The 16,000-nt window shown below is 39.6% G+C and overlaps 1 protein-coding gene and 1 long non-coding RNA gene across 2 annotated transcripts; both read right to left on the bottom strand.

Annotated features, from left to right (window-relative positions):
* Positions 1-328: 328 nt before the first annotated feature.
* Positions 329-8,401, bottom strand: c1galt1a (core 1 synthase, glycoprotein-N-acetylgalactosamine 3-beta-galactosyltransferase 1a). The gene is made up of 3 exons (XM_023280125.3): positions 8,194-8,401; positions 3,399-4,063; positions 329-766 (listed from the first exon to the last, which is right to left on the bottom strand). Exons 1-3 carry the CDS (start codon positions 8,339-8,341, stop codon positions 602-604), a joined length of 978 nt encoding a protein of 325 aa, XP_023135893.1. The 5' UTR covers positions 8,342-8,401; the 3' UTR covers positions 329-601.
* A 708-nt stretch (positions 8,402-9,109) lies between these two features.
* LOC118470978 (uncharacterized) lies at positions 9,110-15,459 on the bottom strand. Its single transcript, XR_008604097.1, has 3 exons — positions 10,669-15,459; positions 10,480-10,598; positions 9,110-10,129 (listed from the first exon to the last, which is right to left on the bottom strand). It is a non-coding gene; the product is annotated as an uncharacterized LOC118470978 (long non-coding RNA).
* Between the last annotated feature and the right edge of the window lie 541 nt (positions 15,460-16,000).

The raw sequence follows: 16,000 nt of genomic DNA, 5'->3' as shown, positions 1-16,000 counted from the left end.
AAACAGTACCTTCTATTTGAATGCTTGCATGGTCATATGTACTGAATGCTGCTTTCTCTATAGTAAACTTTATGCACTAATAGTATGCAATATTCAGTAAAAAGCTTTATGCATTCTGATATGTACTACATATATTATACACAGATGGAAGACATGACAGCATGAGATATGATTAGGTTCAAGGAGTGTTGAAAAGTTGTAAATTCAATGAGTTTTCTGTTTACAAGTTTTCTTGCTGATTAATGGTCATTTTGACAAATTTTTGTAGAACATGTCTTTTAAATCCCCCAGTACGTTTTGGGATTTATATTTAAAACACAAACCATCCTAACATTCAATTTTTCATTTTATTATTAGCCAGACAAGTGGTAGCTTGGTAACAGACCCATTCTCATTTCCAAACATCAAATCACAGTTTTCAGTTATTTTTAGATGCTGGTAGACATATCTAAGCAGGTAGAGATGATTTACATGTCTAAATAGGAAAAGACATCAATTTTGATAAACGAAGTTTAAATACATTATATCATTAAGTTCCACTCAGCTCTGAAACCTGCAGATACTCTTGACTTCTTCGGTTTTTGTAAAGGTTGTCTGGGTTTTACATGGACTTAGCTGTAGTGTTCAGTTCATCTTTTTCATCAGGATTAAATCTGTATTTGTATCCATATGGCCGCAGATGATATGTCAGGTACTCCAACACATACAGCTGGGTGGCATAAATGTAGTGAAAGGACACAGCTAAGTCTGAGCAGCAACCTGGACCCTGGAGAGAGGGGATACAAATTAGAGGTTAGTAAAAATCCAATGTTCAGACTGTGTGCTCAAATGGTTTTGCAGGTTTGAGTATTAGGTGACTGACAGGAGAGATGTCAGCACTACTGTGCACTAAACACAGCTCACACTCTGCTCTCCTAGACTTTCAGTTCAAACCCAACCACCATTTTCAGCATCCTGGCATTCAGTTTAAGCTTCAAAAGTTGCTTTTATTTATTACCAAAACATACTTGTTTGGGGCTGCATGCTGCCTGTGGGTGCCTCCTGTTTGTGCCGGTTTTAGACACTGAACAATCACATTCTATGTTGGCTGTCCATATTGTAGAAGGGCACACCACTGGGGGCTGATTCTCATTGCAATTTTTCATTGCCATTTGTCCCAATTAAGCAATTAATTTACCACATCACTGTGTACAAAACCCATGAGTAAACAGGTTACTGAGGTTTCATACAAATGTTAAAATATGATTCACAGTAGAATAAATCAAACTCAGGATACAAATGACAGCAGACTCATAGGGTGTTGCTTTGTGTCTGCTTCAGCGCTACGTTGCAGATGGTACACCATGTAAAAATTTGGGGTCACCCAGACAATTTCATTATTTTCCATGAAAACTCACACTTTTATTCATGTGTTAACATAATTGCACAAGGGTTTTATAATCATCAATTAGCCTTTCAACACCATTAGCTAACACAATGTACCATTAGAACACCAGAGTCATGGTTGCTGGACGTGGGCCTCTGTACCCCTATGTAGATATTCCATTAAAAATTTGCCGTTTCCAGCTAAAATAGTAATTTACAACATTAACAATGTCTAGACCGGATTTCTGATTCATTTAATATTATCATCATTGAAAATAATTGCTTTTCTTTCAAAAAATAAGGACATTTCTAAGTGACCTCAGACTTTTGAATGGTAATATTACCAAAAACCTTAGCATTTTGTTAGAATTTAGTTGAGCAAGTGTGTGTCCAGATGTTTCTGCTTCATCAGATTCATAGACATCTTATCTCTGTGCTTCTTACAGAACAAACTAAGGAACGCATGACATAATATTATCAGAAACAAGAATGTTGTATTATGTTAATCATAAGATGTTCTGCTGTAAAATGTCTAAATGGTTGCAGTGCTCACTAATTCAATTCAATTCAATTTTATTTATATAGCGCCAATTACAGTCAAATTGTCTCGAGACGCTTTACAGAACTAAGCGGTGTAATGAAGTGATAACAGATTTAAAACAAATACTGCATCATAAAATAAGACAGCCAAAGTGAAAGTCACAGTGTTATTATTGTGGTCTACAGCGATTATTACTCTGCCAACGAAAGATGGAGTTATATGACGATCGGCGTACGTTTGTCTGTCTGTCTGTCTGTTAGCAACATTACTCAAAAATGGACCAACAGATTTGGATGAAATTTTCAGGGAAAGTCAGAAATGACACAAAGACCAAGTGATTAGATTTTGGCAGTGATGCGGCTTATAGTCTGGATCCAAGGATTTGTTAAAGATTTCTGTGTCATTGCGAGATAGCATCACGGCGTCACCGTAACTATGACTACAAGTGAACACTATGTCAGCTGCCTGCTGACGATCATGACTTTGATCCTACTACAAATCCACCACTGTGGACTTATCGGGACTTATCCATCGGAAATCATACAAGGAACAACTGATTAGATTGTGGGGGTGTTTCCGAGTCACATCAATTCCCGCTATATATTTAGGTCACGTGATTCAATATCAGTACAAAATGTACACATGCGTAACACAATGCCTCTGCTCAGTGCAAGGTCATTTTGTTTGTGGGTACATCTATATTAAATACCCACATTCTATGGTATTGTGGTATCTGCCATGAATTTTTTCAAGATTTCAGCCATCAGAAATCATACGACTGAACAGCCTTGGCAGAGTATTGCACTCTCTGAGTGCTTTTCTTGTTAACATTATAATCCCCCTACTAAACATTAGAGTTCCTGTTTTACAGCCAGAATGCAATACTTGCTGTGCTGCAAACATTTACATCATTTCTTATGTCAAAGCTGATCTGTGCCAGGGTGGCTATTTTATGATTTGACTGGGTGATTGGTGATGTACCAATAGCATCTGTTGCAATTTGAACACTCAAACTGACGTTAAAGCTAGATTCAACCCCAAAGTTATTCTTCTAACCTCTCAGTCCTGTCTAGGCTCCTGACAGTTCTCTAAGGTAGTTATCCTGTTGTCATTAGAACACTGAACATACGGTCATGAAATTTGTTATGCATATTTATGGTTGCCCCAATATTATGTATAATGGCTTTGTTAATCCCATAACTTTCATCTAGCCCTTCTGTCATGTCAACATTTTTGTTAATCCAGCTGTATATTTTATAACAACACACCTGTATATCTAAATTTATTGTTATCAGTTGTTTGTCCTACTTTGCATTTAGTGCTTTTGAGCAAATGTTAGCTGTGACAAACTATGAACCGACTCCTACTTGAAAAGATGTTGGATGTAAGTCGGGTTGTACAGATTCACCTAGTTTGAACTAGCTCACTGACATTTCCTGAGACAAGGCTAAATTCAGATTTCCAGTAGGAGTTTGTGTATAGAGTCGTGTACCTCAATTGGAGTGTAGTGGTCATAAAGCAGATACCAAGGCCGTGGTCTTGGGGCCTGTCGGACCAGGTAATAGTCTGGAGGATAAGGATGAAAGGTTTGCCTGCCATTCACATCTCTGGAGTCTGCTGGCTCCACTTTCATTGTCTCCATACATTTCCCCAGAGCCATGTCCTCTATGGAAGAGAAGTGGGTACATTCCCCTGTATTGAACCCTTTGATAAATCTTCTTAGTGCTTCCTTACTGAGGACATAACCTGCTCCTCCACTCATGTAGCCCTTACTGATAAAAGGGGTAAACCTCCTGCCCAGGTACAGTGGCTGCTCTGGATCGTATTTTGACAAGGTGTAGTGTAGATTCTCTATGACGACATATGTGTCGTCATCCGCTTTCAGGAACCAGTCTGCGTCATCCAGGTGGTGCTGGTGGATGTACTGAAAAGCTCGGATTGTCTTCCAGAACAGGTTGTCTCTCCCCTCACTCACATTCAGGTCCACAGTGGGGAAGTCTGTCTTCACTGAGCTCATGTACAGCACTTTGTTACAGCGCTTGGCCCATGTTTGCCGGATGTGCCTGGCTCGAGATTCCAGGTTCGTTGGTCCTGTCATGATCCAGCATAAGATCCGTGTTGTGTGAGAGGAATTAATTACCGAGTTGTTGTTCTGACCTGGTGGTTGAACAAACACAGAATGTCAGCCATGTGGTGCATGGGTACAACTCTATGAGGTTATCAATACAGATATAACCCAACAGCAGCAAATGTAACTTGGGCTTGTTGACTAATAAGTAAACTAATTTCCTTGCATGGAACAATTATCCACACCAAACTCTAATACTGGATGACCCAATACAACCCTAAATTACATTAAATGACATGGAAAAGCAGTGTCAGTTTGACAGGAACACTTTGGTCCAGCCTGAAAATGGGTTTGCAGTTCCTGATGCTTTGAGGACAAGGATAACATAAGAGCTATTTATTGTCCATTTCATTAAGTATTTACACTATGTTTGATGTTGTGATTTTTCATATATGAATTTAAAAAATGAAAAAGCAATTTAGAATAAAATTAGATTAAAATCTATTTAATTGTGTTTTATGTTAAATGGCACAGGCATACATCATTGTTTGATTGCAAAGGAGTTTGTTACATATTTTCTGATTGGCAGTTGATAAGACTGGCCATCATTGTACTACAGTCAACAGCATTTCATTTTCAAAGACCTGACCCAACCTTGAAACAACACCACACACTAGAAAAGGTGCACCTTTTGTTTGTTCTGCTAATAATAAGCTCTGACATTTTTGTATGTAAACTTATTCCCTTCATGTGCGTTTTTCTCACATCCCAGTCCTTCCTCCAAAAGAAACCAAGAAGAAATGGCAAGACAAAAGCAAGAAACAACATTCACTGATGTTTTGCTCGGAAAATATATTTTTTAATAATCCACAGTCAAATTGAGAATGTTTTATACATTGTGGAAACAATTACTACTATGTAAACACTGCAAAACAGTGACTACATTGTGCATCTGACTGAGGAAAAATGACACATACAGCTGCATTTTATAGTTAAAGATGATAAAAGTTATTTATGGTTCTTGTGACATTCAGACCCCTGCTAATATTAACTAGATAAAGAAACTCAGAACAAAAATCTAGTATAAAAACTTTGAGCAGTTATACTCTATTTGAAAATATTCTTCTCAAGTTTCAGATTACATGTATCTAGACAGCTACATGTTTGGTTCTTCTACATTCAGACATGAAATAATCGATATTGCAATAAAGTTCAAAGTGCCATCTTGAAACTGAGTAGGTTTACATCAGTGTAGAAAATAGCTGTGTGGGAGACTGGCCCTTCAACAAAAGTCAAGTGTCAAAAATTTAGTTGGAGTGATCGATACACATAAAGTCACCCAAAACAATCCTATGTAATGATTAGTGTACAATTCTTGAAGTCAGTAACTGCCTGAAATCTCTGACCCCAAGACATCAGCAAATGCTATGTTATGTTGCCAGGTGATACTCTCCATGACCTACACAGAGTATGGTACCTGAGGGTCTCTGCCTCAGCAGATGTACTGCAGCTCAGCCTCCATGACACATGGCATCGCCATCCACTTCCATAACAAATTTCTACAGGAGGACAAGTTCACGTGAAATATAGATTTTCCGCCATATAAGACTGTCAGATCAACCATCCAGCGGCCACAGCCATCAGGGAATACTGCTGCCAATGGGTTGTGTGTGGATTACAACAATGTTTGATAGGTGCTACATGTGAAAGTCACATCCACATGAAAGCAGGACCCAAAGTTTCTCAGAGCATCATACTGCCTCCACCAGCCCACCTTCTTCCTGTAGTGCAACCTGCTGTCATCTCTTCTCCAGGTACCACACAGAGACACACATACACACACACAGCTCTGTACAGAGATATAATGAGCTTGACTTTGACAGAGAAGTTCAAAAGGCTCTCAACAGTTTCTCCTGCCCATAAATACACACACGCGCACACGCGCGCACACACACACACACACACACACCTATACAAATATATAAAAAATGTAGACTTCATCTACAAAAAGGGCCACAGCCGATTTTTTTGCCTCAGAAGACTCCGATCATTAGACATCTGCAGTAAGATGCTGCAGATGGTTTATCAGTCTGTGGTAGCAAGTGTTCTGTTTTATGCTGCAGTCTGCTGGGGAGGCAGTATAAAAAACAAGGATGTAAGGCGTCTGAACAAACTGATTTAAAAAGCTGGCTCTGTGGTTGGAATCATATTGAACACATTAGAGGATGAGGTGGAGAGACACTTAGAAGAGAGGCACTTAGAAAGATGGAAGCCATTTTGACAAACCTGGATCATCCACTTCACATCTGCTTCAGTGACCAACAAAACATCGGTGGATGGCTCCTATCCCTGCGCTGCAGGACTGACAGATTCAGAAAATCTTTCTTGCCATCAGCAATCAGACTATTTAATTCAAAAGTAAACAGATGAGACCAGACAACTGAATTTCCCTTCGGGGATTAATAAAGTCGTTGTATTGTATTGTATACAGGGGTTCTTACACACCCACTCCTTGGAGTAATAAAACCCTAGGGCATCTTGCAGTACCTCAAGGATGCTGCTGATGTGAAAACCAGTAAAAAAAAAAAAAAAAAGTCTGAGTTTATCTGGTTTAGTAAATTTTAGACCATCAGTGAGTTTCCACAGATGCTATTACAACCAAAACTATAAATATGTGTAGCTTTAAGGGGGCAGACATTTCATATCCCCCCTGGAAAGATGAAGAGAAAGTTCACAGCTCAAAAAGAGATAAGACACTGAAAGCAAAAAATAATTCTAATAATTATATTGTGGGGGGTTTTTTGGCCTTGTTTTTGATGTGGACATTTTTGTCCTTAAAGACCTCGCTGTAACTTTTTTAAAAATTGACACCTAAGGGTTAAATGATGATTTCATTATTAAAGGAGAAATGCTGTCCAGCCCCAAAAGTAATTGCTCCCCTAGCTACCAATCTACCAAATGACCAAATTCATTTAGCAATTGGGTTCAATTTCACCAGCCACATCCACATATGATTACTGCCAGGACTGTTGAATCTAAACATCATTAAATTGAACCTGTCTGGCATTGTGAAGTGGGTTTCAAAAACCAGAGCATGATGAAAGTCACTGACATTTATAGTTACAAAGCCATTGCTAAGACTCTGGGACTCCAGTGAACCACAGTGAGACATTATCCATAAATGGAGAAACATGGAACAGTCGTGAACCTTCCCAGGAGTGGACCAATGACCAACATTTCTCCAAGAGCGAGTCGACATCTCATCCTTGTGAAATAACCCAGATGAACATCAATGCAACTGCAGGCCTCACTGGCCTCAGCTAAGGTCCGTCCACATGATTTCAAAATAAGACAGACACTGGGAGAAAATGGCATCCATGGAGAGTTGCCATTTTACTCCTGACCAAAAAGAACATAAAGGCTTGCCTGGTATTTGTCATCCACGGGACCTGGATGACTTGTCATAATTGATGGAGCCTTGAATTCTGCTCTCTATCTGAAAATCCTCCTGGAGAATATCCACCATCAGTTCATGACCTAAAGCTCAACACTAATGGGTTATGCAGCATGACGATGACCGAAAGAACACAAGCAAGTCCACCTATGAGTCACTCAAAAAGAACAAAATAAGATTCTGCTGCGGCTGAGTCAAAGTCCAGACTTGAATCCAATTCCGATGCTGTGGCAAGACCATAAAATGGCAGTTCATGATTGAAAACTATCTAATGTGGTTGAATTGAAACTATTCTACAGAGAGTAGTGTGTAAAAATCCCTCCTTGGCAATCTAAAGGACTGATATGAAGTTATCACAAACATTTAACTGCAGTGGTTGCACCAAGGAACCAACCAGTTAATAGATTTTATTACTTTTTCACAAGTTATTTAGGTTTTGAATAAATCTTCAATAAATCATATGAAAACTGCATTTTATGAGTTATCTCTGTCTAATATAAGATTTCTTCGTTTGATTATTTGGAACATTTGTGTGTGAGAAATACGTAAAAATAGAGGATATCAGGAAGAGGGCAAATACTTTTTTCGCAGCACTGTATATATGTAAATAGATACCTGATTAACATAAGGGGAATAAAATAGAAAAACTTTAGCGTTTCTGTCAGGGCTGTCGTGTTGGATTGCAGTAGGTTTCTAAGGTGTGTAGCGACACACACAGACAGCCATGAACAGGTGAGATAACACAGGTGACAAACTGCTGCCTACCTAGGTGTTCATGCTGAGAGCCGTCCGTCTCTCTCTCTGAAAACCTGACCTGTCCTGTCGGGAGGTTCGAGTCCAACACAAAGCGAAAGGAGAGGAATCCTATCGCCAATCCAGCAGTGAACATGACATTAGCCGTGATGCTCCTCATCCTCCTCGTTTTACCTGCCAGTAGTGATGTTACGAGATGTGCCGAGGCTTCGAAGCGTGCGTCGAGTAATGGAGGGGGCGTGTCCACGAAGCGCGTATCGAGGCACGCTTCATTTAGGGGAGGAGCCAAAAATGATGACGTTCGAAGCCTCGCAAGCCGGTCGTACCGCGTGACTGGTTCGGGAACTGGTTCGCAGTTTTGACGTGCAATTCAAAATATAAGGGGCAGCGAAACGCAATGGATTACCCGTTCATATTTGTTAGATTTTTACCTGCTGTATCTTTGCATTCAATTGGTTTGAGACTCTTTTTTTTTAATAGAACCAGCCAGAAACAGAAGATTCTCCCCTGTCTGGGAACACTTTGACCTGATTTCTTCTAATAAAGCAGGCACATAAGTGAAGTGTAATATGAATAACTGTCACAACACCACACACCGCTTGTTCTAATTTTTTTTCTGGTATTTTAAAAGGTGAAGTGTCTGTTGTGTTCCAAGGAGCTAGAGAAATATTGTCCCAAAAAAAAAGAAGTCGCCTGAATCCCAGCACTGTGGAAAAATTGAGGTTTTTGAATAAAAACAAATAAAATGTTGTCCCTACTTTTGTTTTACAGGTTGTCACTGGTACCACATGCACATTCACAAAACAACAAGTAACAAAAGCACAATAAATTTTATTTATATAGCCCTTATTACAATTAAAAGTATCTAAGCACTTTACAGAAAGCCAGAACCTGACATCAATCAAGCAGTCAAGCTACAAATCTCAAATCTCTCTTTGTTTCCATTTCCTCCTCTGTTCCTGCTATCAGGAAAAGCAGACACTATATTAAGGATATTACTTGTTTATTGGCATTATCATTTAAGCACAATTCAAAGCTTCACATAGCAAAGCTAGTGTGTCATTATAAGCACTCTGCCTGTTTTACTTTTATTTGTCCAGTTGATGGCGCAGTAGAGCAAATGAAACACCATGAAGCTTCGAACCATGAGTGAACCAATGCTTCATGAAGCTTCATCTCGCCATCACTACCTGCCAGACGTGTGATTACGGAGCTGCCGGTGTTCAAGATTAACTGGTGTTCCGATCAACTGGTGATAGCAGCGTTTCTGAGACAGATGTTTCGTAGGCGTGGCTTTTCAGGACCCCTTACCGACGAACCAGGAAATAAACAATGGAACAACTTCGCTTCTAAAAATGAGATTTCTGCTGTTTTATTCATTTTGGTCCTGACAAAAATATCTGGAAATTAGACGCGTTCTCATCGTAAGAGTCATGCGCTGTCAGGCAACAAGAAAGAAAAACTAGGTCAGTGCAGTTGGAACCAGTGGAGCTGTGATCACCGATTCCTGTTAAAACCTGTTAAAGCAGCAGACCAGCACATGGTGTACACGTTATTTTAATAAGTTCACCAAACCGTGTGGTAGAAGGCCAGAATGTTGTAGTATAACAATATATTGATACCGTATTGGCAGGTTTAGATCACATCCTAGCTACACTGTCTTATTTAAATACACAAACGTCAAAATCTTACCAAAACAGTCCAGCAGTATTTAACGTATTGAACTCGAAATGCAGCAATTTACAAAAAAAAATCACAGGACGTTCATGTTCAAATCAGTAATAGAAGTACATTGTGTCATACTCGAGTGTGATGTCATTGAGAAAAGACAGCATTTCCTTTTGATTTAACATATTTATTGGCAGCTATTGCAGTGGTAGTCCCCATCTGTAGGTGGATGCCCCACACAAGACATATGGTACCACCTCCCACAGGTGGTGCACTCAATCTGAAAGGAGATTTGAAAATAGACCTTAGAATACTAACCAGTGTTTGGCATGTTCATATCACTCAAAATGTGTCATTACAAGTAAAACTAAATGCAACAATTAAAACAAAAATTAATAATAATAATAATAATAATAATAATAATAATAATTGTATCGTGTTGCACATCTCAGTGTTGAAGTCTGAACTATGGATCTTTGGAATCAGAATGCTTGTACCCATTTATCCACTTTTGTGCCAGAGCTGGCCTCCCCAAAAGCCCGACATATTTGAGATAGATAATCTGGAAAAAATATGTTGAAAAAAATGGAAACATGCAAGGTAGTTAAATGCAAATACATGGTCACCTACCTCCTCAGGTTTACCTGAATCTTTCAGCAATGATATTGCTATGTCGAGCCTTAGCCTGGCCACGCCCTCCTGGTCTACAGGATACTGTATCTCCTTTTCTGTAGAATTTGTTCTGCAAGCTAAGAAATTCATGATAAATATGAACTGGAATATTTACTGTGCTAGGTGTGCACATAATCACATACTCACCTTGCACACGAATACACCACATGATGTCGAGTCCTGCTGTTTTGGATGGGGCAGTGTTGCACACATCCACTTTGTTACTGCAGGACACACTGTGCGGACCAGTGCTCTGCACACAACACATTAACAGTTGACCAACTTTAATGCTAGTCCAAATAAGGTATTTTTAATTTAGCAGTTGACTTCAGAGGGACAAGGTAATTAAAGAAAAAAAAAATGCAATATGTTAAAAAAAATCCTATAAAAAAAACTGCCATCTTGCTCCCAGATACTATCCACATTATGTGTAAACAAGTATTTTATCAAATGCAACCATTTTGTTTCATGTTCATGCCATGTCACCTTGTTACATCTTTGCACTTCTTGATCTGTTCCTCTGTTGCCCTGAATGGATCCAGGTACAGTGCCCTCCTTTCCTTCAGATACACGATCTTCAAAAATGCAATTAAGTCTCATGACAAAAAAAAATCTTATTGTGTGTCTAAATATGTTGAGATTACTAACAGTCCAGTGTGCCTTATCACAGACTGCTCCAGCTGCCACATCATGCTGTAGTAGATTTAACTGCAAAATATCAGATAGAAACCTTAAACATACATTTTATTTTGAATACCCTCACCTTTTTTGAAAAAAAAAAAAAGAGGGTATTTTTGGCTTTAGACAGGTTAGTAGAGGCAGACAGGAGAATAGGGAGAAGACCTGCAGCAAAGGGTCGTGAGCTGGAATCAAACCCAGGCTGCTGCATCAGGGACTATAGCCCCTGTTTATAAGTTACCCGCTCAGCCAGCTGAGCCATCTGCCTACCAATTGATCTCACCTTTCTAAAACCTTTAGCAGATCCTTGCCAGGCTGAGGTCATTAGATACAAGTCCAAAATCAGAGTTCCTGTCTTTCTGCCCACACTTGTTAGATAGCCATTGATCACCTATGTTGCGTTTCCAGCTTCAGCATCCATATTGAGGAAGGGAATCACACATTACTGTTTACGTTCGCTTCATTTATTATTTTGGCACCAGAAAATACATCGGTCACAACTTCAGCTTTGCGCTAAAAAGATATAGTGTGGGAAGTAACGTAAAGTGCTTCATCACAACATTTACGACAGCCGGCCGGGCGTTATATGTACATACGTCATGCTTGACAGGGCACACAATCCACAGCATTAACAAACATGAGTAAATACATAATAATTTGATAATACGTGGTAACACATCAACTTCACATAACAACTGTATCATAAACAAGCATTCCAAATGAGAACATAAAACCTAACACCCCCTCTTGCTCTCATCATCCCAAACCATGGTTTTAGTCTCCAAAGAACCATTTCTTGAACTTTGTAATCTTAATCTTTGTTGCAGGTTTTGTTAATATGTCTGCAATCATTTCTTCTGATGGGCAATAAACAATGTCTATTTTCCCCTCACTCAGTGCATCACGTATGAAATGATACTTTACATCAATGTGTTTTGATCTCTGTCTGTTCACTGGATTCTTACTCAGTGCTATGGCTCCTTGATTGTCTCCATGAATCGTAGTACAAATGTGTACTCTGTTATCCATGCCACTTAACAGCTGAGTTAAGTACATGCTTTCCTGGGTAGTGGTTGCTAGACCAATGTACTCAGCTTCACAAGTCGACAAAGCCACTGTAGGTTGTTTCTTTGACTTCCAGAAAATTGCAGGGCCTTGTTTTGTTAGGCTGAAGCAGTACCCTGTGGTGCTGCGTCTATCTTCTACAGAAGATGCCCAATCAGAATCACTATAGGCTATCAGGTTCAAATCCTCTTTACTTTTCTTGAAAGTTAGTCCATAGTCACTTGTACCTTTTAAGTATCTCAAGACGTGTTTAGCGGCTACTAAGTTTTCTGTTTTTGGGTTTGCTAGAGTTTGGGATAGTTTGCTTACCACCCAACTGATGTCTGGTCTGGTACATGTCATGGCATATATTAGACTGCCTACAATCTCTCGATACTCTTTAGGATTAACATCATTTATGATGCCCTCTTCATTTTTGTCTCCCACCAACTTTTGTTCACATGGGGTGGATCTGGGTTTGCATTCTAACATTCCAAACCTTTCAAGCATTTTTCAAGCATTTTTATAATGTACCTTGTCTGATTCATTTTGATTTCTTCTCCCTTATGTTCAAGCTGAATGCCCAAAAAGTAAGATATTTTCCCCAAATCTTTCATGTTAAATTTTGACCTCATAGTTTGGGTTGACTAATGATAGGAAACATCTAAGTTTATGAGGACTGTGATGTACAACTTTAGAGTGTACAGTTAATCCCCAATAAAGGAGTTACAGTGCTATGGAAAAGTATTTGCCTGCTACAAATATCTTCTATTTTTGCGTATTTGTCATACTTAAACATTTCAGATCATTCAACTAATAGTGATTTCATTTATTAAAGGAAAAATGCTGTCCAGCCCCTATTTCCCTGTGTGAAAAAGTAATTGTCCCCTGAGCCACCAATGTTCCAAATAACCAAATTCATTTGGCAGTTGAGTTTAATTTCACCAGCCATGGAGACTTCCGGTTCAAGATGGAGTAGGTCACGTTCTCCACCAGCTCCCGCAACTTTTAACTCTAACTATACCCATCTATTTTTTATTTTTTACAACGCTTATTTTCAAGTACGTTTTCCTCTGACTGGCCGTGTTTTGTCCCATTATGCCACCAAAACTTGCAACGTCAAGCGAAAAAACCGAGCAGGAGCCTGTTGCTGCTACTAGCAGCATTAGCAAAGCTGATCTAACAAACTCGCTCGCCGACCTAAAGACATCATTGCTTGCCGAGTTGAAGAAATCTTTTGGCCAAGTGAATGACAAGCTAGATGGGCTTCAAGAGACTGTTAATAGTCACGGCGAGCGTCTGGATTCTCTAGAAGGCGACACGGACTCGCTTAGCCAACGTTTGGCTAAAGTGGAGGACTGTTGCCGATAACACCAAGCTAAGGGCTAAGCTAACCGACTTGGAAGGGAGAAGTAGACGAAGTAATGTCAGATTAATCGGCATAGCAGAAAGTAGTGAAGGTCCACAACCAAGCAAGTTCTTTTCGCAACTGCTACAGGATGTTTTTGGACGTGACATCTTCCCTTCTCCCCCGGAGCTGGACCGTGCGCACCGCAGCCTGGCCCCCAAACTAGGTCCCGGCGGCAGACCACGACCTGTCATCATCTGCTTTCATCGGTACCAACACAAAGAGCTGGTGATCCGGGAGACCAGGAAAAGGGGCACGTTGAAGTACCAAAACAACCCGTTCAGGATCTACGAGGATTACAGCCCAGAGGTGGTCAGTCAGAGGAGGAAATACACGGCGGTCATGTCAGACCTGTACAAACTGGGGCTGAAGCCTTCGCTGCTATACCCTGCGCGGCTTCGTATTGTCAATAAAGATGGCATACGCATCGCGTTCGGCTCTGTGGTAGACGCCGAGAAATTTGTTGAAGACTTTAAAAACTCTTGACTGATTAGTTTTGATGCTTGCCAGATGTGACTATCTCAGTTTGAAGAAGTGAGTATTGGCTTGTTGTGGCACGGACCGTGCTATGTTTACCTTTGCCATGTTGTTTTGATACAGAAGTGTTTTTGAATTCGCACTTTACAGTAGCGATGCTGCCTTACAAAGTCATTTGTTATTCGGGTGGGTTTTACATTTCTTAAGGCGGGATGGAGTTTTTTACGTAGATAGCTAGTCACGGGAGTATTACACATAGTTAGTGTAGGTGTACTGTTTGTTCTAGCAGCTAGTGTCACCTGGGGGTTCAGGGAAGGGTTATTCTGTCTCACTGCCGCTGGTAATACACCAAAGTATTGCACTATGTTAACCTTGCCTCTCTGCCAGAATATTAAGGCTTCTAATAATATACCTCTTGATTTAATGTTTATCTTTGTTGTTGTTTACACTCCTTCTTTTGATTTTTAATGGCTAGCTCATTGAATATTATCACTTGGAATGTTAAAGGGCTGAACCACCCTGTTAAGAGGAAGAAGGTCCTTACACACCTTAAAAATTTGGGTGCTGGAATAGCATTTATTCAAGAAACGCATCTGAAGAATTTAGATAATGCCCGAATAAAATGTGGATGGGTGGGGCAGCTTTTCCATTCAACCTTTCAGGATAAAGCTAGAGGCGTTGCAATACTCATAAATAAAAATGTCTCTTTTGTTCCCTCCACAACCATAGCTGACCCAAATGGAAGGTATGTCATAGTAACCGGTAAACTTTATAATGTTAATGTTGTATTAACCAAGTATATGCTCCAAACTGCGACGACCCAAATTTTTTTTCTCACGTCACCAGTCTGCTCCCTTGTTTAAATTCACATTTGCTTATTATGGGCGGGGATTTTAATTTTTGTCTGGACCCCGAGATGGATCGTTCATCTGTTCGGCCGGGATATGGAACTTCTAAATCTGTCACTTATATGCAGTCATTTCTTTCTACCTATGGCATACTGGATACCTGGCGTTTTTTGCACTTAAAAGACAGACAGTACTTCTTTTTTTCGAATGCTCATCAAACGTATAGTAGAATTGACTATTTTTTTACTGATAATAAACTGACATCAGATGTTCAGTCATGTGAATACCAACCCATAGTAGTGTCAGATCATGCTCCCCTTTTATTTAAACTGAACATTCCAGATTCTGGGATTCCCAGACGAATGTGGAGATTCAATTCTCTTCTATTATCTGAGGAAAAATTTTTGAACTTTATGTCAGACCAAATTTCTCTCTTCTTAGATTTAAATATCACACCAGATGTTTCTATTTTGACTGTCTGGGAAGCCCTTAAGGCATATTTAAGAGGCCAAGTAATATCTTTTATGGCTAAAAAAAAGAAGGACTCTAAATTAAAACAAGCGGAACTGGAAAAACAAATAGCTGATTTAGATAATAGAAATACACAAACTCCATCTCCAGATCTTTACAAAGAGAGGTTAAGGCTTAGTTCAGAATATGATATACTTACATCACATCATATTGAACATTTACTGTTAAAGAATCGTAGTCATATTTACGAACATGGGGACAAGGCAGGGGAGGTTCTGTCAAGGCAGTTGAGGGGCGCCAGAGCAAAACAAGTAATTAACGGGGTGACACTCCAAAATGGTGAGACGGTGACTGATCAGTTAGGTATAAATGAAGCATTTCAGCGCTATTATCAAGATTTGTATAGTTCTAATAATTCCAGTGAGCCTGTTCTCCTCTCCAACTTTTTTAGGGATTTACCAATTCCAACCTTATCTTCAGATCAGGTGTCTACCCTGGATGCACCAATACAGCAGCAGGAGATTGCTGCGGCAATCAAATCACTACAACCTCG

This window comes from Amphiprion ocellaris, chromosome 15 (genome assembly GCF_022539595.1).
Source record: "Amphiprion ocellaris isolate individual 3 ecotype Okinawa chromosome 15, ASM2253959v1, whole genome shotgun sequence".
Classification (NCBI taxonomy): Eukaryota; Metazoa; Chordata; class Actinopteri; family Pomacentridae; genus Amphiprion; species Amphiprion ocellaris.
Note: the sequence above shows the minus strand (reverse complement) of the source record. Positions and strands in the feature narration are given on the sequence as shown.